This window comes from Fusarium redolens (genome assembly GCF_020744475.1).
Source record: "Fusarium redolens strain MPI-CAGE-AT-0023 chromosome Unknown BKA55scaffold_27, whole genome shotgun sequence".
Taxonomy (NCBI): Eukaryota; Fungi; Ascomycota; class Sordariomycetes; order Hypocreales; family Nectriaceae; genus Fusarium; species Fusarium redolens.
In genome coordinates, this window is record NW_025763690.1 from 244,954 (window position 1) to 270,958 (window position 26,005).

Genomic DNA, 26,005 nt, shown 5'->3' on the forward strand with positions numbered 1-26,005 from the left:
AACTCCACTATTGGCGACATGTCTCATCTCTAGACCCCACGCATCCGTGACTATTGACCCATTCAAGTTCCGCAAACCTCAGTCCGTGGCCGCTTAAGCTTCGGCGGATGTCAATAAATGTCATTCTACGCACTGACTTTCCACTGACGTTAGTGCAAGTCTAGAACTCCATAAACTGAGGCTGTCGATATGACAGTGGAAAGCCAACGCCGTTCTTGCTCTAGTAACCTCACTTTTTGCTTTTTCCACGTGCATCTCAGCTTAGTCCTGCGTCTGCGACCAAAGAACTCAATGTCTAATAAGAAACAATGCCCTGATGGCGATCAGACGCATCAAGGTAGTATCGTGTCTTTTAGTGATGGAATCAGAAGTTGGAAGAAATACTCCGGAACTTCCGCCAATGTGACATCGCACCATTAGCGCTAATGAGTCGGACAGGGCTCGGTACTTGAGGACTGAAGTGAGGGAGGGGAAGCTGTGATATTGGGAGAACGCCAAATATTAGGTTTAGCATGATTGAGAGTCAATAACCGGTGCACTATAGTTTCAGCTGATGCTTGGCATTTAATGGGGGTCGGTGGCACAGAAAGAGTTCAATAACTGCCGAACCAAACTTTCAGGTACTGGTACCAGGGAGCATCCCAAGTGTCCGCTGAGTCAGGATATTCGGCAAGAATTGCCTGAATGACATCGACAGGGGCATTACGGAAAAAGGGTTCTTGTTGACGGAACTAGGCCGACAATGAGTCGTCGGTCGATAAGTGTGATGCTCTGAAACGTGACCGGCATGCAACCTCTTACATTGAAACTGGCAGAAGGCCGACAAGGTAGGTAGTACAAGATCGGACAGTAAAGATGATCGGCAAAGTGATAGATTATATTACTGATTGCATATCGTAGTTCGCCTAGACGTACAACCCAGTCTTGAAATGCTGACTTGCCAAGTTCGTGATATTTGCCCGGCGATTTACGTATCTGGGCCGAAAGAAAGGATATAATATCTCTTTAAATAACAATTACCGTATTGATTGGCAATGAGGTCGTGAATGACAATTCTGTAGATTTCATCCCATTTGAGTCTTGGCTGCTTACTCGTGATGTCATTCCACGCCCTTTGGAGAACATGGGCTGGGCGGCATTCCGCCGTTGTTGGCTTCCTTCAAATAAATGCGCGATCGAACTTTGCCGCTATTCCCCTCCTACACTGGGACCTGAGACTTTCTCTAGAGACAATCGAAGCGTTTGTCGTAAACTATCGCTACTATAAACACGTATCTTGACACGATCATGGCATCTTCAAAGGCAAACCTCTCAAAGAGAGGCGAGGTATTCGCGACGCCGACGAGTAAGATGCCAATGTTGGATGTAGTCAGCGACCTATGGCATCCAGAAGCAAACCCTGACGGATACATCAGTCTCGGAGTTGCTGAGAATGTGAAAGAAAACCCCAACTGGAACTCAATGGTGCAATGACTGACACGACACAGACTCTCATGCATAAAGAATTGACACAGCATATCACGGAAAATGTAATGGTCCCGCTCTTGCAGCTAAATAGGTAGTGATACTGATTCCAGCAGTTCAGCGTTGATAGTCATGCTTTAACAGCAGGCGACGGCTTCACTGGCTCTCATCGCCTACGAAATACCCTCGCAAGTTTCATCAGCCGCCACTTTAGCCCATATGAACAAGTCATCAAAGACCAAGTTATCGTCACCTCGGGTGTAGGTCAGGCAATCGAACTCAGTGGCTTCGCGCTCTGCGACAAAGGCGATGGTGTGTTGCTTGCGCGACCTCATTATGGAAACTTTCCTATCGATTTAGGTTATCGAGTAGAGTAAGTGCCAGCCTGAGATGACTGATGATAACTGGCTAAGAAATCCTGACCTCCTATAGAGCAAAGATTGTTGGTGTCTCGTTTGGGGACATAGACCCCTTCAGCGTCGAGACTGTTGCGGCTTACGAGAAAGCTTTAGAGGAGGCTGAAAAACAGGGGATTCGCGTGAGAGTCTTTCTGTTGTGTAATCCTCACAATCCACTGGGTAAGTATTTACTCATATGTAGTGAAGCCTCGATCTGACTATCTACTAGGTCGTTGTTATACTCCCGAGGTTCTGAAAGCGTACATGCAATTCTGTCAGAAACATAGCCTGCACCTCATCAGTGACGAGGTATATGCTCTATCGGTCTGGGAGAACCCAGAAGCCCCTAATGCACCAGGATTCACTTCAGCTTTGGCAATTGATCCCGATGGGTTGATCGATAGAGACTTGATCCACGTGCTTTGGGGCATGGGCAAGGTTAGGATTTCAAGATAAACACGAAACTTGATGTACTAACTGATTGCTAGGACTTTGGCTCCTGTGGTATCAGAATAGGCTGCCTGATCAGTCGGAACGAGGCATTTCTTCGTGCGTGCGAAGCAAACTCCTACTTCTCTGGCCCTTCATCACTAGCTGACCTCGCTACCGCACGTGTACTCGACGACGATGCTTTCATTGAGAGTTACGTCAAAACCAATCGATTGCGGCTAGCTGAGAACTATACACTGACAACAAAGTTCCTTGAAAGCCATCAGATTCCATACAAGAAAGGGTCTAACGCGGGTTTGTTCGTCTGGGCTGATCTATTCCAGCCCCTGCGTGCACCAGTCGACGCCACTTTGCAGATCCAAGAGGAGTACAGGGAGGACTCCGGAAAAGCTCTTAGGACTCTCGAGGCCAGTCTGCAAGAAACTTTATTGAAGCACAAGATCTTCTTGGCGCTCGGGGCCGATTTTGGAAGTGATATACCCGGCTGGTTTCGAATTGTGTTTGCTCATGATGGGAGATATCTGCACCTAGGTCTGGAGCGTATGATGGAAGCTGTTGAAGCTTTTCGTGGCCAACTAGAAGGAGATTATGATATAAAAGGTGCCACCGCGGAAATTGCAAAGGTATGAGTAATATTCTGAGAGCTTAATTAGCTATACCATAACCCTGGACACGAGAATATTGTAGTCAAGAGATTCCTAGTGTCTTTTCCTCTGCACGCATTGACTTATACGCGTCAATCCACCACTTATGGATAGGTTTGACCTCCTTCCACGTCCCATCTGGCCCAAGCTCATCCCAAGGCTTAGGACTGAGAATGTAATGAACATTCTTGACCTTATCATCACACCATATGGCGCCGTGCACACTTGGTTCCCGCATCGTCTTTAAGGCGTTGTAAATGTATGGTAATGCAACCCAACGACCTTTGAAAAGATCTGCCAAGAGGTCCTGGTCCGGAAACTGGTAGTCTAAGCCTGCCTCGTCCATCTTGGCGATAATCTGATCGAAAATGGCCTTGGATGGATTGATGACGAGGAGCCCGCTGTTGAGTTTGCCCAATCCTGTGGAGATATCTGCCCCAGTCGTTTGAGCGATTTCTGGTGCAGCATGCTGTGATGTAAAAGCGCAATTCTCAGGTTTCCAGTTTGGCGGATAGTGCGGCTTTCGTAAGGGATTGCAAGTACACGCATGACAAGCAGCAAACACCCTTTTACTGCGAGCCGCATCTCCAGATCCGCTTAGTGAGGGTGAATCGAGCTGGAGATCCATGAGTTCATCCATATTCTGAAGTGGTAGCATATCTGAGTCAAGAAGAACTATTCGTGCGTAGTCCGTGAGTGAGAAGGCGATTAGTTTCGTCCAGCATTCATTGAACCGTGGGTCATCTGTGTAATCCTTTGCAGTGGTTGGCGCGAGTTTTGGAACTTCGCGAGTCGGTATGTTGCGGCGCTTGAGGGAGTCGACGCTGGTTTGAGATAATGAACTGGTATAGAGAACTAGCAGTGGATATCTTGATTTGACGCATCGTAGACGGTAGTTGAGTGTCAGTACGCCCTTGAGATAGTCATCGTTCGTCACCAGAGTTGCCCAGACTGAATGATTATCAGTAAAGTAATGTAAAGAGTAGCCTGGCCCCTTGTCTAAACAATTACAAACCTTTTGGAGGGAAAGCGGCATTGTTTTCAGAGACCATTATCACTGAAATAGTAAGATTCTGCTCACGACAGAATCCACGTCAAGAACTCCAACTAAACAGGCCAATTGTCAAATGATCAATCTAGAGAAGAACCCTAACAAGATGAAAGGCGGCCGCATGTTGTTTATAAGCAAGTATCGGCAGTTATTAGAGTTTGCTGCACAAACTTAGTACACACGGCTGTTTCGGACGGGAATCGAAGTGGCTGGTTTCTATGGCGATCTGATACTAAAAGCCAAACCAACTCCACATTTACATGCGCCTTATCCCAAAGTTGGTATTTCTATGTCCAACATTGTCTCAGTGGCAGGAAATGGCGCAGCTGAAAGATGCGCTATTGGAGATTATCTCTTGGCAATCTCTCACCGATCGCTGTACACTGCTTGGCATCGGATCAGCTAAAGTTCAATGCTAATAATAACAAGTCAGCCTTTATGATATTTCCGTTGGATTGTCACTTTGCAGTCCACGCTGCAACGGAATAACTGTCTTGCCATATTGACCTTGGCCTTGTGGCTTTTCCGTAGTAGGGCCGCTTACTAATTGACTTGAATCACGGTTTCACAACATTCTTCACGATGCATGCTTATCGTATGCCTCAGGTCTATACCCCGCCCCGCAGTTATTAACCATCCCTATAACCTCCTCACGTACACATTCTGATTTCATAGGCTCGAAGCATGGGCGACCTAGCAGAAATAGAGGCAATGGAACATCTCGCCGTCAACGAACTTCATAGTGGCGTTGGAGATGGTGTAGATATGGTATTTACCTTCAATGGGAGCCTGATTTCTGTCTCCATATTTCCTAGCAACGGATCATCTACAAAGGACACACAAAGACAAGAAGACCGACCACTTCAGGACCATCTTATTGATCTCATCGATAAGGCCACCGCGTGCCGGGACAACGACGAGTATGAGGAGCTTGTGGATGAGGTCTTCGCCGTTATTCTTGACGCTGGAAGACCAGTTTTCTCTAAGCTGATATCTTCGCATGAAGCACCGGCTCAAAACAACAAATCTCTGCATCACTTCTTATTCCCTCCATTCTTCTACTTTCGTTTGGCGGCTCCTAATCCTACTGGTAGTGTCTCCATTATACCCATCAGCTCCAGTGAAACACACACCATTCATACTGTCGACCCTGCCATCGACCAAGGCTACCAAGAAGAGTTGGAGATCTGCCAAGATTTGCCTCGCTATATACCCGAGGAAGTCACGGTGACCGAGGTGTTTTTATGTGGCGCAAGGACTGTTACGGCTGCCGTTCGAGTGCAAGGACGAGACATGTTCTGCAAGGCGAGTGGTGAACCAAACGGGCTCTTTAGTACCAGTGAGGGACGGGAGTTTGAATGTCTTCGCAAGGTGCTCAAGACCTTCCCACCGAATACATTACAGGTCCCTCGGCTCCTTGGATATATCCATCATAAGGATACCAAACAGATCTTGGGATTTCTTCGACAGTGGGTACCTGGGCACAGACTTAGCGATATTATCACTTCTTCCACGACACAGAAGAAGCAAAAATGGGCTTCCCAGATCCGCCAAACCATAGAGAGTCTTCATCAGCACGGATTGATCTGGGGAGACGGAAAACCTAGCAATATTATCATTGACGAGAAGGACAATGCATGGCTGATTGATTTTGGGGGCGGGTATACACGAGGCTGGGTTGACGAGGAGCTAGCTGAAACAAAAGAAGGAGATGAACAAGCCCTGAACAAGATTACGGAATTGCTAAGCAGCGGCAAGAATATGTCCTCGTCCTCATAGAGAATCAAAGATCCGAGGAGATGCAAGGCTTACGTGGTACGAAGGTTCGATGGTGCAGATCAACGGCAGTTCCTGGCACCCAAAGCGTTGGGACTTAGCGGCCGCTAGGATGATATCCACCTTGTATTTTAGCACAGACCTCCTTAGAGCCCGAATGCAACTCAGCGAGGAAGTGCTGATAAGCAGTTCGGTGATCTCGTTAGCAAGAATCGCCGCATCTTCATTGAGCACTCGTTGGCCTATGGCATGAATGTTTTGGAGTAGTTGCCAAGATAGAAACTCCAAGGTTAGTCGGTTTGTCTTCAGCTGCTGAGCCATTTTATGTGCCTTGACTCAACGCGCGGGCCCCGAATTGCTCGCTGCACCTTTTACAGCTCAGAAGCTACAGTGCCATACAACCTACATCCTCAGTTTGCAAATAAATTTATGTTTTGAGCCTTGGCTGCCTCTCGTAACAGAAACAGGCATTAACGGTTTCTTCCTGCCCAAGACCACTGTATACTACCGCTAGGGTGAAGTCGTGGAAAGCTTTCCCGGAGACCGCGGAATTAGGCAGCTTCCTCCTCTATAAAGCATCGCCCTGACCGCCTTGAGTGCTTTTGCGGCGGTGGCTTTCCCCAAAGATGCATGACGTAGATTGCCGTTGCATTGTACCTCGGGTCCTACGGCTTGCGTTGGCGTATTAAATGATGTGCTTTACGAAGCTACTGTAGGGCTAGGCGCAGGTTGAAGGACAGCGCCTTAGGCTGGGGCATCGAGCTTGAGCGGGCCCCTTTTCGATCTGCATGCATACTGTCGGTAGCTGACGACCCAAGGTACATCTGCCGTCTCCGGGTATAATACGATAGCAACTATAGATAGTTCAGCCTAGCAGGGGACATTACCCTTCCTACGGGCCGCCGGATGAAACATGTATAAACAAACCAAAAGTTTCAACTAGCAGCTAACTTTAAAGAATCGATGTTAAATAGAAACAGTCAAGGTAAGTGCGCTGAGTAGGATTGGCCAAGTCAGTATATGACTTCAGCTTCTGTACAGCTAACAGGTTGAAGTTCAGGCTTCAGCTAATTGCCGACGTGGGAGTACCACGCAGAGAGAAGAAGCTCAGTAATTATATAGAGTTCTGTTCTCAGAGCCGCTCTCCAACAAACGACCTATTGCTTCTTGTCTGTAATGAAATTTGCATTTTATATGTGCGGATCGAAATCTTATGTATCCATTATTTAACGTTAGGTGGGGTTCTCCATTGCGTGTTCCTGAATATGGAATAGTAATCCGGCATTTACTATAGTGGAGCTGTCGGAATTCGGGATCATAAGTAAAGTGCAGAACTAAAGTCTTACTTTGACCTCCAAAATGCTACATCGTAATATTACCGTCCTCGGAGCCCGTTATCCCACATCGGCAGTTTAAATTAAATGCTACAAAATAAACAATTTATACGTGCAGTCAAAATGTCATTGGAGTGTTTCTCGCTTAAATAGCCGTATATGGCGATAATAAGCGCCGCATGTAAGACGCATGAAGAAATCCAACGATGTACCGCCAGCTTGGAACCGTTACCCTGGTCTATCGGCCTTGTCTACCCGTCCAACACTTTCAGCTGCGTACCTTACGGATAAGCCATTCCTGTACTGGTCATGATAAGTCCGTCCCGTGGGGGCGGCTCTGCTCCCCTGTCGGCGTATGCATGCGCCCAGAGCCTCAGCCCGCGCCCTGTATTAAACACGAGGGAAAGGCACGCGATAAACTTCGGTTCTCAGCGAGAGTCAACTTTAAATAGCATATCAGAGAATACGCTTCACACAGTCCGTAGCCTACACGTAGACAGATGACGCATAAAACTTTACTTTCTTGACAGTGAGGTAGTAGCCTCGGTTCATGGGTTGAACAGGATAGTTATATAACATGCATCCCGGCCGAATGGTTACAAGGCCATAAGTTGTATCACTGATAAATCAGAGTCTTTTAAATCTCTGTCTGGGTTTTAGCTCGTCCTGATCACTTCTTAGCTCACCTTTAGCCCCCCCTTATCCCCCGTCACCATGAGTTTCCGATTCCCTTATCAGGAGACCCCGTCGGAGACCAGCTTCAACCGTGAGTTTAACGATGCAGAGAAGGGTCAACATGATAGCTCAGAAATAAGACTTTCACCACTGAGTAAAGTGCATGCATCTGATAAAGCGGGTGTCGAGGATGGCCGCCTTACCGCCTTTCCTCCAGTTCACGAGGGAAACATGTGGTCCGCTACCCAGTCGACTTCGTCCTTTCACAACTCTTGCAAATCGGACTCCTCGTTGCCAATCCTGCCTAAACAAAAGATCGCACCGCCGCCGCCAAAGAAGCAGGAACCCAGAAGAAGTACCCTTTTCGTACTGTGGTTCAACACATATAAGCGGCTGTTCACTTTCGTTGTCACTCTTAACCTGATTGGTATTATCCTCACCAGCGTTGGTCAGTTCCAATATGCGCAGAACCATCTTGGTGCTATGGTTCTTGGAAACCTGCTCTTTGCTATCTTGATGCGGAACGAGCTGTTTTTCCGAATACTCTATATGGTTTTTATTTACGGCCTGAGAAGTGTATGTCAGATAAGCTACGATGATTTGATTCTGCTAACATCTCACAGTGGGCTCCGATAAGAATGAAGTTGATGGCAGCATCGTTTCTGCAACATGTTGGGGGAGTACACTCGGGCTGTGCACTCTCTGGCACTGCGTAAGAAATCCTTCTATACATGCTTTCATTTAGTTGCTGACTTGTTGTAGTTGGCTGGTGTATTACATTGTACAGATTCTCAGTCACCGCAGCATCCGTCACCCGGATGTACTCATCAGCGGGATCGTCACCGTCGTCTTCATCATAATATCCGTGCTGAGTGCATTCCCATGGGTTCGAAAGTGAGTCAAAGCTTGCCTCGCCAAGCGAACCGTACTCATCTCCTTCTTCAGTAACCACCACAATATCTTTGAGAGGTACCACCGATTCGCTGGTTGGTTAGGCTTAGCTGTAAGTCATAATCCAAATATCTTTGTAGGTTGATCGTGCTGACTGGGGTATAGGCGACGTGGTCTTTCGTTGTCTTGAGTAACGCATACGATGCCAACAGTGGTAAAGATAGTTCCAATGCACAATCTTTGATAACCACGGAAAACATCTGGTTTACCATTTTCATGACGATCTTGTGAGATATTCCACATTTACCAGCCTCCGAAAGTGTAACTACTGACACTTACATCCTCCAGAATCGCGCTCCCTTGGGTCACAATCCGACAGGTCCCCGTTGAAGTAGAGATACCCTCGTCCAAGGTTGCCGTCCTTCGTTTCAATAGGGGAATGCAGCAAGGTCTTCTTGGACGCATTGGCCGTTCAGCATTGATGGAGTATCACGCTTTCGGTATCATCAGTGAAGGACGCCATTCCCCTTACCATTATATGGTTTGCGGTGTCCAGGGTGATTTCACTAAGAGTCTTGTTGCGAATCCGCCTACAAAGATCTGGACAAGAGAGTTGAAGTTCGGTATGAATTACTTGCCAGGTAGCCTATGCTATCAACTGTACTAATAGTGTGTAGCCGGAATCGGCCACGCTTCTGCCATGTTCAACAGGGGTATTCGCGTCTGCACTGGAACAGGTATTGGCGCCGCTCTGTCAACATGCATTCAAAGCAAAAACTGGTACGCATGCCCATAATGCTAGTCAATACCGGCTTTTGTTAACAGTCTATCCAAGGTTCCTCATCTGGATAGGCTCTGACCAGAGAAATACCTTCGGATCGACGATTTCGCGTCTTATCCACGATAACATTGAGCCTGATCGAATGATACTATGGGATACCAAGGAGCGCGGCGGTCGACCGGATACAATGCAGCTTCTAAGAGACACTTGGAACAATTTTGGTGCCGAGGTGATCTTTATCACGTCTAACATGAAGGGTAACGATGAGATGATGCAAGGATGCCGTGAAGGTTCGTGCAACTCTATCCTAATTTTTTCATGAGTTTCGCTGATAGCTAATGATTGATTTAGAGGGAATGCACGCTTTCGGCACACTCTGGGACTTCTGAGCTTTCCATCCCTCGAGGCAACTCTGTCCGCTGCCTTAATGCACCTTAATGCCTCAACGCTAACTATCTCTCTTATGTTTTCATTATAAACAGCATAACACACTTCTCCTAATGTCTGTCGCTTTATTAATATCGGATATATGGTGCGAGTTTCTTGGGGCTGTTATTTCCTTTGTGTTTGCCAAATAATGCCTACGTCTTTATGTGTTTAATAGAGAATATGTGTATAGAATTGAAAATAGACATAGAATGTTTTCTAATCTTTTTCATGATTTTTACTCTATAAACGTCTTTATAAGTACTGCTTATATGCTAAGGTGCCTGGCTAGTCGCCCTGTGAACATATCAATCACCATGCAGCGTAAATTTAATACCCCTATAGGATGGAGTTAGCATCGTGAGTATGTAAATCGCTAGGTAGTGTAGGGTGAGATTGCCCAACGGCGCAGGTAGCTGAATAGATCACAATTGCGTACCTACGAGTATGCATATCTCGGAAAATGAGTCAATCCGGACGATGAATGCCATCTCGTCCATGAAGTTGAAATTTACTACGGAGATACAGCGATGTGGGTATCATTAAAGGGTTCAGTCTTGCCTCTGAGCCGCTATCCTCCAGTTTCTTTCTTTTAAACACCACCTTCTCTAGACTTTGCCACGTCGTTGATTCCGCGCCAGATGCACTCATAATAGGACCGAGACCTTTCTCATATGCTATCTCGGCGAGTACATAGAAACGTTGGCCCGGCTTATGTTTTGGGTCAGGATGCTAAAGAGCGATAGAGAGTGATGCCACCCAACTGACGCCGCAGCGATGACAGCTGGTAGGCCAAGGTCTATGGCGATGAAGCAATAGGGGAGTTAGTGGACTGTTGCACATGGCCTTGCAAGGATCAGGGGAGGGCCACCGAGAGTCCCATCTACATGAAAATAACAATCTATTGGTTAGCGACATCTTGTTGGCTCTGCCTTGGGTGACTGGGTTGAAACAATGTTGGCCTTTCACTGGCCTGCTGGTCACTACCCAAATAAGTAAATGCCGAGTTTGGCTGTTGGTTCTAAATACAAGTTCGTCCTTAAAACATATCGGCCCTACCAGGGGGTCATGGCAGGGATCAAAGCGCTAAATGATAATGGCGAAACCGTAACAAGTTGCACGGAGCAGACAAGGCAGAGTTGCTCTATACTTAACCAACAACCAAGCAAACAGCTCGCTATAACAAGTAGGTAGTGCAAAGATTAAAAACAAATAGTGCAGATAATACCTGTATATTATCTCGACTACTATTATGCAGGTTCCTGTACTCCGTAAATCTCCATAAGCGCCTTGAAAGAAACATCCTCTAGCAACTGACTCGCAGTTAGGCGATCCTGGGGCTGATATGAAAGCCCTTTCCGCCACATGGAAAGCACAAGCTCTCGCTCCACTGCATCAATATCTGGTCGTAGCCGTGATACCTTGGCTTCAAGTGACGCCGAAGGATCTAGCTTATATCCCTGGTCATACCACCAATCATTGTCGGCGCCACCGGCCTTGTAAGTCCCCCTCCATGTAGTAGGGAGAAGGCCTAAAGTGTGAACTATATAAGACACTATTGAAGAGTTCCCCAAGCCATAGAAGAGGGCATAGCCCATATATAGCTCGGCAAAAATACATATGTAACTCCACATATCAGTGGCGAAGGTCGGGTCCTGGTCACGAACTCTCTCTGGGGCGCAATAAATAGCAGGTGACTGCAGCTTTGTGAGACTGGAGTACCTGATTTGAGTGCTAGTCCAAAGTCGCCGAGAGATACGTCGTCTCCAATCAGGCTTTCATGGGCCAGCATTGGCATGACTAGTTCACCTGTATTCCAAAGGTCGGGATCTAGACGCATTTTCTTAGGGCGTCCTATGTATTGGTACTTTGCAGTGACACTGCTGTTGTCGATGGGTCGAAGACTGTACATAACGTTTGCACTGCTCAAGTCTGCGAATTGAATTAGCTCATTCATTACTGAGAATCGACGTTTGATGTATGGGAGGGCGGCCATAAGTTTACTGGCCTCTGTGCACAATTCCACTATCATGCAGGTGGCTGATGGCTTGTAATAGTTGCTTTGCAGCTGACATTTGGGTGCGCACTGGCTTCTGACGGCGATGATCCCGAAGATTGGGGCCTTGTAGGGGCAAGACGAGAACCCGTGAGATCCAGGGAGGAGAAACGTGTTTTGACAAAGTACGAGATGGGAGGTGTCCTGAATGATCCTGATGATCTCCTTCTGAATATTATATTCATGCTCATTTGATTCTTCAGGCGTCATAATCTTGAGCGCCACATCTTTCTTCTCCAGCATGTCGTATGCCATCCAGACGGTTGAGAACCCTCCGTGGCCTAGCTTTTGTTCAATTCGATACTGGTCGGCCAAGGTTTCGCCGATGCAAATAGGTTAGTAAAGGCCCTCTAGGTAACGCTGGGGGTCTTCGGCAACTTCCTCGACCTCATATTCGTCATCCGAGCCGACAAAATCACCTCGATCAACCACGTCACCACAAGGTACGGTCAGACTCATAGCAAAGAGGTTCGTTCGTGTTGAGGAGTAGCCTAAGTAGCAATAGTCTTTGCGAGAGGGAAGAACATTAATAATCCTAGTGGTTGGAATTTAGAGGAGGAGCCAGAGTTTGGGATGAAGATGCTAGGATGGGTGAGGTTGACAAATCAGTGGAGCAAAGCTGTTTGAGAGCAAATAACCGCTTGACTAGAGAATTGGTTCATGAATGATTCAACTGGGTAACAGGTACTACTCGACCATCTGGCCCTCAGGCATCCCTCCAAGCTTGGGCCCTTTATAGCTCGGGCTAATGCTTGTGATGATTAGGTATTAACACTCCTGGAGTTTTATGCTTGCTAAGTGACTAGCGGAGATCTTGAATTCCTAGTAAAATTGTAAAATATGAATTTTCGAAGTTTATTGATGCTGTAGCAATTGTTTAAGCATCATAGTATAAAGTCTAAATTTTGACCTATATATGCTATTTACAGTTGAGATCTATAGCTGAGAGCTTATAATTAAAATATGGAACTTAGTAACTATGACTCCTCAGAATCTACGGAGCCGTCGAGCTGTCCGATTCATCGGATTCGTATGGAACCAAAGCATGCAATCTCGGACACAACTGAAACCCTCGACTAAAGCATTCCGAGCAAAGAAACATGCAGGAATTGTCGCACTCGGCACAATGGAAGTATTGGTCCTCCGGTACGCTTAAGGTACAAGCACAACACCAGAAAAACCCGGGCGCACAGGCTACAGTCTCCGCATTCTGAGGTAATGGCTCCAAATTGGTGAATGGACCAGGTAGAGGGGTGTATGACCCGCTGGAGGTACTGATGAGGTCTTTATGTGCTTCCAATAGATGTGTCAAGTCCGTCTTGTTTGAACGTTTAGCCCACCAGAGCAAGTCCTGTCCAAGACTGATACAGGGTTGAACATAGGCTCCTTTCAAGAGAAGCAGTTTTGTAACCTCCAGATGTCCATTCGCCACGGCTGCGAATAAGGGAGTCAGTCCCAACCAGCTCTCGCTGTCTTTATCAACCGAATCTGCGGAGAGAAGTAGTTTTACAATATCGTGATTTCCATTTCTTGAGGCGTGGAACAAGGGCGTGAATCCATACGTGGTCTTCTGATCAACGAGGACATCAGGAACCTCTAGAAGGAGCTTCAATACTTCAACCCGGTTGTGAGTCGCGGCGGCATGTAATGGTGTTTCGCCCAATATACCAGGAATTGAAATGGTCTGTCCTGCCCCGTGGGAGAGTAGTTCTTTGACAATTTCGCTAAAGCCCTTGACAGATGCGGCATATAATGGACTAATTATGCCAATGTCGCTGTCACAGAGATTAGGTTCTGCTCCATGTTCTAGTAGTGTCTTCACGGTCTCTGTGTGTCCGTTATATGATGCAATAAACAAAGGCGTCTTGTTCATCTCATTTGAGATTGAGAGCGTTGTCTGAGCCCCGTAGCTCAGCAATTCGCGGACAACATTTACATGACCACAAGAAGATGCGAGATATAAAGGCGTCTCGAGTTTTCCGTTTCTCTTTTCCAGGAGACATTGGTGCTCTGGCTCTGAGTATTCAAGTATCAACTTCACATAACTGGAGTATCCTGCTCCGGACGCCACATGTAGTGGCGTGTCCCCCACTTCGTTTTCCATTAGTAGCGACTGTTCAACTCCTGGGCGAAGAAGAAGACTGATGATTTCATCGCGCCCTATCACACCGCAGGCAACATGAAGTGCCGTAAAGCCAGCCGTATTCGAAAAGGACAGCGTCTTTTCTGCACCATGCTCTAGGAACAGCTTCACAAGTTCGATATGACCCTCTGATGCCGCGACATGAAGCGGCAGCTCCCCATCACAGTTGGGAACAAACAGGGAAGATACTGCCCCATACTCAAAAAGAACCTTGGCCATATCGATATCGCCACAGAGACTTAAAACAAGGAGTGGTGAAATTATGCTGTTGTTAAGGTGATCAGTTGCAAAAGTGTCAGGCCCATTCTGAAGGATGAATCTTAGTAGCTCAGCCCGGCCAGCGTAAAAACATGCGTAGTGCACGACACTGCAACCTGATCTATCTTTGATGGTGAAATCGGCGCCTTGCTCCAGTAAATACTGGTAACACTTGATGTGGCCTCCTTTCGAGGCAACATGTAATGGTGTAGAGCCATAATGACTCTGTGGCGACAACTTGACTTTCGACTCCACCAAGATCCTGAAAATGTCTTCAAAACCATGGGCGGCTGCTACTTGAAGGCATGTAAAGCCATGAGAATCAGTGATGCTCAAGTCAGCACCGTGTCGAATAAGCATATTGACTGATTCTGCTGAGCCGGAATGGCACGCCGAAAAAATAGGTGATCGCCCCAATGCACCAATCTCATTGACATCTGCATCTTCGATAAGATGATCTGCCATGTTTATCCATCCTTCGTAAAACACGTATTCAAAAGGGCGAAGCTGCGGCTGGAAGACTGAGACCTCAGTCAAGCTTGTGTCCTGATGTTCCACAAGGTAGTCAACTAAGGACTTGAAATGAACCTTATCTTTTAGTAGAAGGGCTTTCGAAAGTTGAAGAAGTGATGGATCCATGAAACCTAACTTGGCGTGCCGCATCCAAAGGTGAGCGGCATAGGCAAGGAATGCTGCAACACATAGATCAGGATGGCTATGTTTTTCCCAAATTTGCGGCAAACTCAGATATTGAACACAGGCTCGTGATATGGCTGTATGGTGTACCTTTTCGTATTGCCTGTTCAGTATGTCGTTTGCTTTCATCCAGGCAGGTGCTGGTAGATTTTCAGCAAGGTATTGACGGACGGAGAAATGCGGTATATGAAGTGTCCGATATCCAGGTGATGAATACTTAGGGTGATTGTGGACTTCCAGGAGGGGACCACAGAGTCCTACTATCTCGGTTCTGATATACTCGTCGTTGACATTCTCGGGGTACTCGTCAGGATCAAGTTCTTCAAACTGAGTGATTAGAACAGCTTCGGTCACCGCGTAGATAGTAAGAGGCCGGAATGTGAATGCAGTCCAACGTAGAAGAGCAAAAGCTCGATCTCGATCCCAATCGGGCATATCTATGATTCTCTTCCAGTTGTGATCGTAGAGGCGATCAAGGCCGGAAGGTGTATTCTCCACCACTTCATGGAGTCGTTTCTTGCTCATGCCATTCCGCAAAGACTTCTCTTGCATCTTGATCCACAGGAACTGGCCTTCGCACCGAGCTGTCATGGCCTCTGAGATAGCTGTCCGGAGGTCCTCGCTCTTATTGTAGAGCTTTCTATCAACAACGGACTGCGAGAAGGCTGCTGTATCGGCCCCAACATCACCCGTACCGATCCTATACTCCGAAAAGAACTCTTCGTTCTGTTCCAGGACTTCTCTGATTTCTGGCTCGTCCCGACTAACAAGTAGAAGTCTGACGTCAGTGCTAGTTATGGCATTCATGATGTCTCGTAAGAACCTGGCAACGGACGAGTCGCCAGTCCCCAACTGGGAACATTCATCCAACCCGTCAGCAATGAATACGCAAGCTGGTACTGCAGTAACTATTTCTTTGAATAAGTCAACAAGAACTTTTCGAGAAGCCTTCTCAGAAGAGTCATTTTCCCAGGCCCGACGGATACATTCGAAAGCATCTTTGTTCTTGGCTGCAACCTGACACTGCCATGATCGCAGAGCAAAAAATGGATCTTCTCGGCTTTCATGATCGGACGTGAAAAAGAAATGTGCCACGGGTGTATTCAGAGCTTCGGATAAATGATGAACGATATGAGCACACAAAACGGTCTTTCCGAATCCTGCAGGCCCGTTCATCCAGAGCAAGCTTGGCTTAGACGGATCTTCTGGTGAGAGCCACGACTTGAACGTAGGTCTATCGAATATCCATTCGCATGTTGTGTCAACTCGTTTACTTAGTGAATCTTCGTATCTATCGTTTGGAGGTGATTTGCCGAGCCATGAATATATATCGCGCTGCATTTCAGCTTATTTATGTTAGCTGAATCATACTTAACGGTTTGAGGTGACAATCCTCACATCTCATCCCTTCCTCGATCTTGTTCAGCATCTGGCGAATATCATCTGCCCATGCTGCGGTCTTGAGCTTTTCGTAGTGCTCCCCTTTGTTCTCTAGTGATACCAGGTTATGCAGTTGCTGTACCAGTTTCTCAAAGGTTTCCACCTGCCCGTTGCGATTCCCTTTACCCCAAAGGGCCCATTTCAACCGCTTGCTTCTTGACTGTGTTGGACCTCCCAGTTGTCCATTCTGGAACCGGTGCCCGGTGCGAGTTCTGTAAAGAGTTGCCTCGTCGCAGATTTCCTTTGCGATGATGTGAAGAATGTCCTCAATCACATTTGCCGTCTTTTTGTTATCGAGTCCACGATGGTGATTTGGCTGTAGCCGCCCATGGGAGAATCCAACGCTGACTCCCCATTGCTCAAATCGAGTTCTAGCGGCTTGGAAACGCGTATTCAATACATGGGCCTCGGCATTCGACTCGCGGTAAGACTGAAATCTGGAAAGTGAGTCTAAACAAGTACTGAAAAGACCTGCGAGTCCGACAACTCCAACGGCTAGGCCAGTGACTTCCATTTTGTGGGAGTTTGACAAGTTTGGGAACAAGAAGAGTGGAATTATACGTAAGATCACGATATTCCTGTAATCAGCCGTTTATGCATAAATACCCAACAAGGCTCTCGGCGAGGCTCCCAGGCCGCATGTTAGGCCCCAACAAGGCAGACTGCGAGACGTGTATGGCCAACAGCCAATTGGAAGCAGAGCCAATTGGAAGCAGAGCCATTACAAGGCATTTCGCATATTATTCTAGTAAGGTAAATACCTAATAATCCATATCTGAGGCTCAAAAAAGAAATAACAAACGATAACTAAATCTTCCCCGCCACCCCCCAGCATTGTCTTCCCAAGCAAACATATCTGCAATGTCTGATCCGCTTTCCGTAACAGCGAGTGTCGTCGGCATTGTAGGCGCACTGCTACATGGCTCTAAGCGACTGTATGAATTTATCGACAGCCTGCAGAATGCCCCCAAGGACATTGCCGCGCTCTCCACCGATTTGAGAGCCTTATATGAGATTCTCGCCCATATCACAAATGTCCAGGATAGATTGTCTAGTAATCCAAACCTCTGTGTCAGCCTCAAAGCGCCCTTGGAGAACTGCTTGCACATATTCGATGACTTCACGACTTTGTTGCAGGGATTCACTCAGATCTCAAGAGACGGGACCGTTAAAGTTCGAGTCTGGAAGCAAATGGCCTGGGCATTCAAAGACAAGGAGATTCAGCTGTTTAGGGACACGATTACGACATACAAGGTGTCTTTGGACATGACATTGAACGTGATGACATTGTGAGTGCACATAGCGTAAAGGGGACGACAGTGGCCTTTTTCTAATTTTCTTGCTCTTCCAGTTCTACCATCACATCATTAGATGAACGCACCAAAAGGTTCGAAACAGACTTCAAAGAGGAATTCAATGATATCAAATCAAGATTGAAAGTCTTGGATAACGACCGTGTCGAGCTGGCCAGTGTGACAGGGTGCAAAGGTTCCGACTGGTATGGAACGGAGGCCGATTTTGCAATGAAACGATTTCTCGAGTATACCGAGTCGCTATGTGACTCGCCTCCAGCATCGTTTCCTGGATCTCCAACTCAACCTCCGTCTGAGGAATACGATGGACTTGATACACAAGAAGGGACACAAGATACAGCATCATCATGCCAGCCGAATGACATCAACAGCACAATGACATTCACTGGAAAGCAATCTCCAGGATTACATTTTAGCACCGCACACCCCCAAATTCATCTCGTCTACCCATCTGCGCGTGACCTAAAAGCCTTCGGCGCGCGGGTTGTAGAGCTCCCCAATTTGGTATCAAAACCTGCGGCCTCCTCTGCTCTTAACAGCCAGAGCCTATCGGGTAATCAGCATCCACCAGGATCATCACAGGGAATTAAGATGTCATATTCAGCCATTCCACCAGGATCATCACAGGGATTTAAGATGTCATATCCAGCCATTGATCGAGGTACCGAGGTAGATCAGCCACCTATGGATGATGCTCCAATCCCCAAAGCTTCCCCCGAGTCCATCAATAATAAGGCCAAGCCTCAAATATCCACTACCTCTGCTGATTTGGGAAGACTTGGATTGAAAAGCATCTATAACAAGAGTGGATTTGACGCTGCCAAGGCGCTTTGGCTAATCCATACCCGAAAAACACCCCAGATCAATATCGGCGCCGTGGACATGTCATGTTCCTTTGTCGTCTGCGATATTACGCTTGAAGACTGCCCCATAGTTTACGTCTCCGATAACTTCCAAAAACTCACGGGATATGGTCGGAACGAAGCCATTGGTAGAAACTGTCGGTTCTTACAAGCGCCAGACGGCAAAGTCGAAAGAGGCTCGCAGAGGGTATTTGTGGATGATCGTACCATACACGGCCTCAAGAATAACATACGGGAGAGGAGAGAAAGCCAGATGAGCCTAATCAACTATCGCAAAGGAGGCAAGCCATTCTTGAACTTGCTTAGTATCATCCCTATTCCGTGGGATACAGAAGAGATTCGGTATTACGTTGGCTTTCAAATAGACCTGATTGAATCTCCCAACGCGATATGATAGCCCACAGTACAGACGCTATGACGGTTATAGCTTTAAGACCACTGAGTACAAAATAAAGAACCTGTTCGTAGCCAATGAAGGAATAAGGGACTCCAAGCTACTTAATACGCCCCCTGTTTTCGTATTAAAACCTGCAGTATTCTATCTAGAAATACCAAGTTTAAACATTCATTGGATTAAGCTACGCTCCAGAAAGTGGGACAACAACATTATCGTTAAACGCCAATGCTGGATGCCAGTCTTCCTGGTCTTTGCTGACTCTTGCACCGTTCTTCAAACACCAGCTCACAACATTGGCATACACCGTCCCAACCCTGAACGCAAATTGTGTCTCTGCAACTTGAACCGCCCACTTCTGTACAGACTTCGCTTCTTCTTTCCCGAATGCGTCGCCCTTGGCATAGGGACAAACATCTTTGAGCGGCTGCCAAAAGGCAATCTCTATTAAGACGAGACCGAACGAGTAGATATCATATTGTGTCATGTATCTCTTTGCCTCACTGCCGATGTAATCAGGATGCCGATAAACACTTCGTTCAACTTGTGCTGGCGTCTTGGCGGCATCAACGTTTGACTCTTCAGTGTCTTGACGGGAAAACTCGAAACCAACAACAGAAGGACTTATAGGACCAGTATGAGGACCAAAGTACACGATGCTGTGACTACTGATAGCCTTGTGAACCCAGCCACTGCTAAACAGTTCTGAGTAGGCTGTGGCCAAGGCAAAGGCCAGTTTCGCTCGGACCTCGAGTGGTGCCATATAGAAAAACTGGCGTCCGAAGCGCTCGTGAAGTGTAATGACATGATTCCCACCAGCGTTGGCTACAGATGACGGTATCTCATAGACGATCCACCAACATTTAGCAACTTCGTCTTCTGCGAAGCCGATAGCTTTTAGGAGGTAGTTACTTCTTCCTGGACGCAACATCGCAACGAGTCGACTAAGGCGCATTTGTAACTTGGACCGGTTGGCCATGGAGCGTTCATCGTCCCATGACTTTTTCTCAAAGAGAACCTGTTCTCCAGTAGTCTTTCTCGTCGCGATAAATCGTTCTTTGTTCTGAGCCCCCATAGGCATAGCGAAAGCGCTCTTGTCCAACTGCGGATTGCCTCGGAGGAAGTTTGTCGTACTCGGAGCAGCAGCAACTGACTTCCTATCCACCAAGCCGCGGAGTGATGCTTCCATAGTCGGACTTCCCTCAAGGGCATGTCGTAGTAAAGATACCGTGTTCTCATCATCGGCTTTTCCAACGATTATGATGTTGACTCTTGTCCAGTCTTGTTTGTACTGAAGACTCTGGCGTTCCGGCAAGAGTTGGTTCAGTTTGTTGGTGTACTTTTCGAGCTCGGCCACGCAGTCGCGGAACTTGGACTTGTTTCCTAATGCCCATCGGAGGCGAGCCGGTAGGTTGACCTTGAAGGTACCAACCGGGAAGAAAGTCTTCTGTTCTTTTGAGATCAACGATGGCGCCCCATCGTCACCTTGTTTACCGGAAAGTGCCAGGCCTTGTTTATGAAGCTCTTCGTTCCACTTGTACGCCAGTTCTTTTTGTCTTTGGCCTACATCCTCCACAGTGGTTGATACGATTCCGAACTTAGCCTGTAACTTGTTCAAGTCCTGAAAGAGCGCACTGATGCAGTCAAGCGCGTTTCGTATCTCTGGAAAGATCGGGTGTAGAGCCTCAATCAGCTTTCCCTGCTCTAACCCCGCACTTCGACCCCAGCACTGCAGACGGAATTGTTCAAGCTTCAGCTGTACAAATAACTCCTCACACTCTTTGGGAAAGTGTATGGCTGTGAGAACAAGGTCGACAGCTCGTTTGGCGCCTTCGTAAGTGATTTGCGTGAGGGCGATGATTGAACCCGGATCAAGCATTGTAGTTGGCTGTCGTTTAGTGGCCGGACTAATAGCATGAACTAACCTAGAGAAGAATTCCCTCTCGTGTCGTCGGCCGTTATAGCCGGTGTGTTCGGTGTATGTTCAATTAACGTCAAGTCAGATGAGGCATATTCCAGGCATAAGCAGTGCAATCTGGCTTCAAGGTTCTTACGCGGCATATGCAGCTTTAAGGCCTAGAACTGAATGGGCTGGGCTGAGCTGAACTTGGGTGGCTTGGTGCAGCCAATCAGACGACCCCACGATACACTCCATCAGCGTTATCATATTATGTAGGCGTGACGTCCGAGACATAACAGAGCCGAGGCAGATTTCGTCTTCATCTTGGAGCCTTGCGCATGTTGAACGCTTCATCACCTCAAACAAACAACATGGAGACTATCATAGACCCTTTCAGCCAGATACTCTGGCAAAATCCCTCAATACTGCCGTCAGAAAGGGTCCTGCCTGTCGAGGAACAAGTCAGGGACCAACTTGATCGGAACGAAAACAGGTTCCCGACTTTCCTGGCACATGTCTCATCTCTCGAAAAGAAGGGACGGAACACAGAAACTGTTTTTATCGACGAGTATATCCAAGGATTCACTGAGAGATCATTCATTGATCGCGGCGCAACCTTCTCAGTTGAACGAGCCATCGCGATCCCAAACCCTCAAACAATCAGATCCGCGCCTGCAGTCATCCGCCAAAAACGTGTCGTGGCTTTGAAAACAGTTCGAATTCAATCTCAGTCCGACGAGCTACCCAAAGCAGGTTGGGACCATGTATTGCTCGAAATCCGCGCTCTTCTCCACGAGACACTTCGCTATCATCCGAATATTGTGCGCCTTATCGGCCTATGCTGGGGCCCGAACGGATCATCCGGAAATATATATCCTCAACTTATTATCGAGCATGCAGAGCACGGAACTTTAGAGGACCTGCAGAGTAACTCAAAATCACCACTTGCATTCGCTGTCAAACAGAAATTGCTGTACGATGCGGGGAAAGGCCTATCTATCATTCATGCTTGCAGCATTATTCACGGCGACATCAAGCGCCAAAATGTCTTGATCTTCGCAGATAAATCTAGTCATGGCCCTTTTATGGCCAAATTGGCCGACTTCGGAGGTGCTGTCTACGGCTCTGAAAAATACGACTCTTATCGCTTCATCTGCAAGACACCAAGATACGCAGCACCGGAAACCGACGGCATTGTCACAGCCGAGGCCGCAAAACTATGCGATGTCTATTCTTTCGGTCTACTTGTCTGCGAAACATTTGCAGATGGGGACTTGACCAGTCTTCATTATGAGTTTAATCCTAGGCGAGAGTTGTCGGGTTCATCGGTGACATTGGCTCAACTTAAGGATTCTGGTCGTCTTTTACACAGAGCGACGTCTATGATCCAGGATTATTTCGATATGCATGAAGTTGATCAGACTTGTGTGGAAATGGTTCAATATGTTCTTGAACAGACCATACAAAAGAACCTGGCAGATAGGTCTTTGGCCAAGGCGCAGGTTGCTCTGAGAGGTATCCCGTATGTCAAAACTGTTCGCTTTCCTAAGTTTCGATGGAGCTAATTTTCTCTTGCTTTAGTCTTTCTGAGGTTGAAGATTACCTGAGCAACGTCGCGCAAATGAATCGGAAGTGGAAAGAAGTCGAAGACAACGAACCTCCTGTTAGTGATGCCATCCAATCGGAAACTTCCCCACCGTCTGCACTCTATTAATACCAGGCTAACATTTTGGCAGGGAAAGCATGGCATGAGTGCAGATGGCGCTGGACTATTCTTAGGCACTGTAGGAGCTACATATGATCCGCAAAACAACACGTAAGAGATGTTATGTACGTTGAGCTGCCTATGCTGATACATGTTACAGCCCCGGCTTTCGGCCCATAGTCAAGGTTCCCGTAAACCCAGGGTTCGTCTTTGAGCCCGAGAAACTCAAGAAGGTCTTGTCATGGCAACAACAAGAACATATTCTCCAAGCCCTCCAAGCTATTTCAAATTCTGGTGATCGAAGTCGCGATGTCGAGCTACATAAGCTATTCGCAGCTTGGTTTCTCTTCAGATGCCATATCGCCGAGTTTGGAACCTCCCTCGACCCCGAGAAAGCGTGCGCGGCTCTTCGAAGAGCGGCAAGTGATGCAGTGACAGGATCAGATGATTCAAGCGGCTTCGAATATCTCGCTGCATCATGTCTATGGCGCGTGAGCCAGGCCTTGGGACAGACACCACCCGAACTGTTAGAAGCTTTACCTTCTTGTCTTACATGGGCTACTTTACGGGGAGGTTGGCAGGCTGGCCAAGATCTTCAGGATGCTCTGCCACTATTGAGTGACGAATTGAGAGATAACGCCACCCAAGCAAACTTGACAGCACGGAAGCTTGCCAATTACTACAGCGGCGTTCCTGGCTCCCTTGCATTCTTGCCGCGACATTTGAGAAAGGATTTTCAAATCGACAATGCTGAGCAACTTCAACAAGAGCTCAAAGAGGAGCTTGGAGAAGCGTATGAGCTGTCTCTGAAGGTCTCGGCCTCAGCAGTTGAAATTGTTCAAGTGAATCATTTCGATAGAATCTTTGTCAACAGCCGCGGGCATGGAGTCCTACACATGGCAGCAGCCCGCGGACAAGCCAAGACAATTGACCACCTCATCAACACGTTCAAGCTGAATATCGACCTTCCGAACCAGGACTGTGAAGAAACGCCGTTAGTATGTGCTTGTCGTAATGCGCACTTGGAGGCGTCTCTGGCGCTCCTTAGACATGGCGCGGACCCAAAAGGGCATCCTTTGGGACAAGATACTCCTCTTCACTGGCTATGGAGGTTTGAAAAAGACGAGATGATGCCAATGGCGAAAGGTCTACTGGACGCTGGAGCTCTGATCGATGCCGCGTCGGGCGGTATGAGAGCTGAAGTTCTTAAGGCGTACGCCGACTGGGAGGGTACAATGTCTATCTCCACCACACCTTTGGGTCGATGTGTTTTATTCCAGAGCACCCATGCTGCTGAAGTCCTCATAGGACTGGGAGCTGATCCTATGGTTCAAGTCGATGGGAAGTCGCCTATTCAGCTTGCCGCCATGCTAGCATTCCCCAAATTTCTCCGACTATTCTTAAGTCAAGATCATGCAGAATCGAGAGTCTCGGGCTTGTTCAATGGTTTTGACGATCTGACTCTTTTGAAGATGATTCAAGAGCAAAAGGTTGGCAACCGAGATACGTTTTCGTTACTCAGCCGACTCATTAGAAATGGCCCGAGGTATCGTTCTGATGTCGAGGAAACGTTCGCCATTTTCAAGGAGCAGAGAGAACTACTTGGTAACACCGCCTCAAGCAGTGGACACTCTGGTGAAGCCTTGTGCATGCAGATTCGACTTGGGAATCGTGATATTGTTGAGGCGTTACTAAAAATGGGTCATAATCCCTCCGGCTCGCCTGACCATCGACCCATGCGCGAAGCGATCCTGCTCAATGATGAGAGAGTGTTTCGATTGTTGAGAGACCATGGCGGCGAGATCGAAAGTTATCCTGAATGGCCGCGTACATTACTTCACGACCTGGCTGCGAGACAGGCTTCATCTCCCCCAGGAACTGTCATAGCGCAAGAGCTTATAGATTCCGGGGTCTCTGTTCAGGATCATCCACCAGGTACTAGACCGCCTGTTCTCGAGGCTATCTTACATGGGTACTTTGACCTAGCGAACCTTCTGATCCAGCATGGAGCGCAAATCGGCAGCCCATACCAGCTGGGACCTGAGCTTCCACGAATTTCCATCTTCAAGGAGTTGCTTGAACAAAGAACAGAGATGTCGCTGTCAATCCTCAAGTCCCTGCTGAGACCAAACGACATAGCAGCTGATCCCGGCCCTCTGCTACACCACAACGAGCAGTTCGACTTCATCGTGGATCACATCGGTGACCCTGAAGAACAACAAAGCGCTTGGAGTATCCTTGCAACTTCACCACCAGCACGCAAGAACGTAGTCGAAGCGGAAATCTACATGGCTCAAGTCCAATGCATGCTTTCAGAGAATTCACCCTTCGCGAGCAAAGAGTGCATAAACTTTGATCACCCAAAATTCGGCACCGCCTTGTGCCGTGCCGCGTTGTTTCAAAACCACTTCCTAGTTGGAAAGCTTCTCCTTAGCGGCGCTGATCCCAATATCAGATTCCGTCAAAACTTTGGACCAGCACAGAGATACTTCGGCGACGGGTCACCAGTCAATCTAGCGCTAGGTTGCTATGAAGTTGCTCTGGAAGGTTGGAGTGAGACAGTGCCAGATACTATGCTTGAAGACATGCGAAGCGTCATTAACGAATTAGAGTCTATCCCGGACTATCCGGAGGAAGCAATCAGTCGAGGAGAGACTCTCAGAAAGCGGCATGAGGATATTTTGCGACTGCGGAATGATACCCTGGCTATGCAGTCGCAGATGGCTAATATGAACATTCAGCAAGGTCCAGTTGATCTATCAAGTATGAGCGCGATACAAGCACCAGAAGTGGATGAGAGTCAGCGGGAGATGTTTGAGGCTACAGAGACAATTATTCGGTGGATGTTTGACTCTCAGCGGTATGGGACAATTGGACGAGCGGAAATGGCTAGGATAGCAGAAGGGGAGAATGCATAGTTTGTCTATCAATCAAGATACTTCAAATAGGTTAGTATACACACTTGTACTCTATGTGCTGTTATCAGTCTATACCCCGATAAGAACTTCGCGTGACTCATAGTAGCACTCACCCACCATCGCAACAAAAGTTCTAGCTTCCTATCTCGACCACAATCTCAAAGAATTCGGTACTTCAAGATGCGGGGATGCCTTGTTTCTCGTATTGATGGTTGCCACGTGAATTGCTTCTGCCGGGCTATCTCCTCAAAAGAGAACATGCATTGCAACCACACTCGATCGGTTAAATGGCTGATATCTCGAATCGGTAGGATTTCCGTATGCGAGATACCGTCAGAGGGTCAAGGTGCATATTCTTGGCTCATTTGGGTAATGCCTCGGTTCTGCTGTATATAACTACCTGTAAATAATTGAAATAGACTCGATTTC

At 47.5% G+C, this 26,005-nt stretch overlaps 8 protein-coding genes across 8 annotated transcripts; 5 read left to right on the forward strand and 3 right to left on the reverse strand.

Annotated features, from left to right (window-relative positions):
- Positions 1 to 1,287: 1,287 nt before the first annotated feature.
- BKA55DRAFT_527793 (pyridoxal phosphate-dependent transferase) lies at positions 1,288 to 2,941 on the forward strand (the record flags this gene model as incomplete). The annotated part of the gene is made up of 6 exons (XM_046188950.1): positions 1,288 to 1,434; positions 1,488 to 1,529; positions 1,581 to 1,837; positions 1,897 to 2,042; positions 2,092 to 2,300; positions 2,351 to 2,941. 6 exons carry the CDS (start codon positions 1,288 to 1,290, stop codon positions 2,939 to 2,941), a joined length of 1,392 nt encoding a protein of 463 aa, XP_046042228.1.
- A 58-nt stretch (positions 2,942 to 2,999) lies between these two features.
- Positions 3,000 to 4,008, reverse strand: BKA55DRAFT_697377 (glycosyltransferase family 8 protein; the record flags this gene model as incomplete). The annotated part of the gene is made up of 2 exons (XM_046200374.1): positions 3,000 to 3,907; positions 3,972 to 4,008. 2 exons carry the CDS (start codon positions 4,006 to 4,008, stop codon positions 3,000 to 3,002), a joined length of 945 nt encoding a protein of 314 aa, XP_046042229.1.
- A 472-nt stretch (positions 4,009 to 4,480) lies between these two features.
- On the forward strand, positions 4,481 to 6,114 carry BKA55DRAFT_584726 (uncharacterized protein). The gene has a single exon (XM_046194375.1). It carries the CDS (start codon positions 4,692 to 4,694, stop codon positions 5,784 to 5,786), a length of 1,095 nt encoding a protein of 364 aa, XP_046042230.1. The 5' UTR covers positions 4,481 to 4,691; the 3' UTR covers positions 5,787 to 6,114.
- Positions 6,115 to 7,831: 1,717 nt separating this feature from the next.
- BKA55DRAFT_599455 (uncharacterized protein) lies at positions 7,832 to 9,853 on the forward strand (the record flags this gene model as incomplete). Its single annotated transcript, XM_046196393.1, has 9 exons — positions 7,832 to 8,368; positions 8,416 to 8,504; positions 8,555 to 8,686; positions 8,738 to 8,795; positions 8,849 to 8,970; positions 9,032 to 9,306; positions 9,361 to 9,463; positions 9,519 to 9,754; positions 9,816 to 9,853. 9 exons carry the CDS (start codon positions 7,832 to 7,834, stop codon positions 9,851 to 9,853), a joined length of 1,590 nt encoding a protein of 529 aa, XP_046042231.1.
- Positions 9,854 to 11,140: 1,287 nt separating this feature from the next.
- On the reverse strand, positions 11,141 to 12,405 carry BKA55DRAFT_599456 (kinase-like domain-containing protein; the record flags this gene model as incomplete). The annotated part of the gene is made up of 5 exons (XM_046196394.1): positions 11,141 to 11,562; positions 11,613 to 11,822; positions 11,917 to 12,012; positions 12,069 to 12,249; positions 12,334 to 12,405. 5 exons carry the CDS (start codon positions 12,403 to 12,405, stop codon positions 11,141 to 11,143), a joined length of 981 nt encoding a protein of 326 aa, XP_046042232.1.
- Positions 12,406 to 17,276: 4,871 nt separating this feature from the next.
- On the forward strand, positions 17,277 to 19,145 carry BKA55DRAFT_215543 (PAS domain-containing protein). Its single transcript, XM_046185191.1, has 2 exons — positions 17,277 to 17,772; positions 17,835 to 19,145. The coding sequence occupies exons 1-2, from the start codon at positions 17,345 to 17,347 to the stop codon at positions 19,051 to 19,053; spliced, it is 1,647 nt and encodes a 548-aa protein (XP_046042233.1). The 5' UTR covers positions 17,277 to 17,344; the 3' UTR covers positions 19,054 to 19,145.
- On the reverse strand, positions 19,146 to 21,099 carry BKA55DRAFT_215544 (prion-inhibition and propagation-domain-containing protein). The gene has a single exon (XM_046185192.1). The coding sequence runs from the start codon at positions 20,930 to 20,932 to the stop codon at positions 19,238 to 19,240; it is 1,695 nt and encodes a 564-aa protein (XP_046042234.1). The 5' UTR covers positions 20,933 to 21,099; the 3' UTR covers positions 19,146 to 19,237.
- A 159-nt stretch (positions 21,100 to 21,258) lies between these two features.
- Positions 21,259 to 25,997, forward strand: BKA55DRAFT_584731 (uncharacterized protein). Its single transcript, XM_046194376.1, has 4 exons — positions 21,259 to 22,475; positions 22,535 to 22,616; positions 22,690 to 22,769; positions 22,819 to 25,997. Exons 1-4 carry the CDS (start codon positions 21,292 to 21,294, stop codon positions 25,574 to 25,576), a joined length of 4,104 nt encoding a protein of 1,367 aa, XP_046042235.1. The 5' UTR covers positions 21,259 to 21,291; the 3' UTR covers positions 25,577 to 25,997.
- The last annotated feature ends 8 nt before the right edge of the window (positions 25,998 to 26,005 follow it).

Coding starts and splice junctions, on each gene's coding strand:
- BKA55DRAFT_215544 (XM_046185192.1), bottom strand. CDS start 20,932: ATGCTTGATCCGGGTTCAATCATCGCCCTCACGCAAATCACTTACGAA.
- BKA55DRAFT_584726 (XM_046194375.1), top strand. CDS start 4,692: ATGGGCGACCTAGCAGAAATAGAGGCAATGGAACATCTCGCCGTCAAC.
- BKA55DRAFT_584731 (XM_046194376.1), top strand. CDS start 21,292: ATGTTGAACGCTTCATCACCTCAAACAAACAACATGGAGACTATCATA. Junction 22,476..22,534: donor GTTGCTCTGAGAGGTATCCC/GTATGTCAAAAC, acceptor CTCTTGCTTTAG/TCTTTCTGAGGTTGAAGATT. Junction 22,617..22,689: donor TCGAAGACAACGAACCTCCT/GTTAGTGATGCC, acceptor ACATTTTGGCAG/GGAAAGCATGGCATGAGTGC.
- BKA55DRAFT_215543 (XM_046185191.1), top strand. CDS start 17,345: ATGTCTGATCCGCTTTCCGTAACAGCGAGTGTCGTCGGCATTGTAGGC. Junction 17,773..17,834: donor ACATTGAACGTGATGACATT/GTGAGTGCACAT, acceptor TTGCTCTTCCAG/TTCTACCATCACATCATTAG.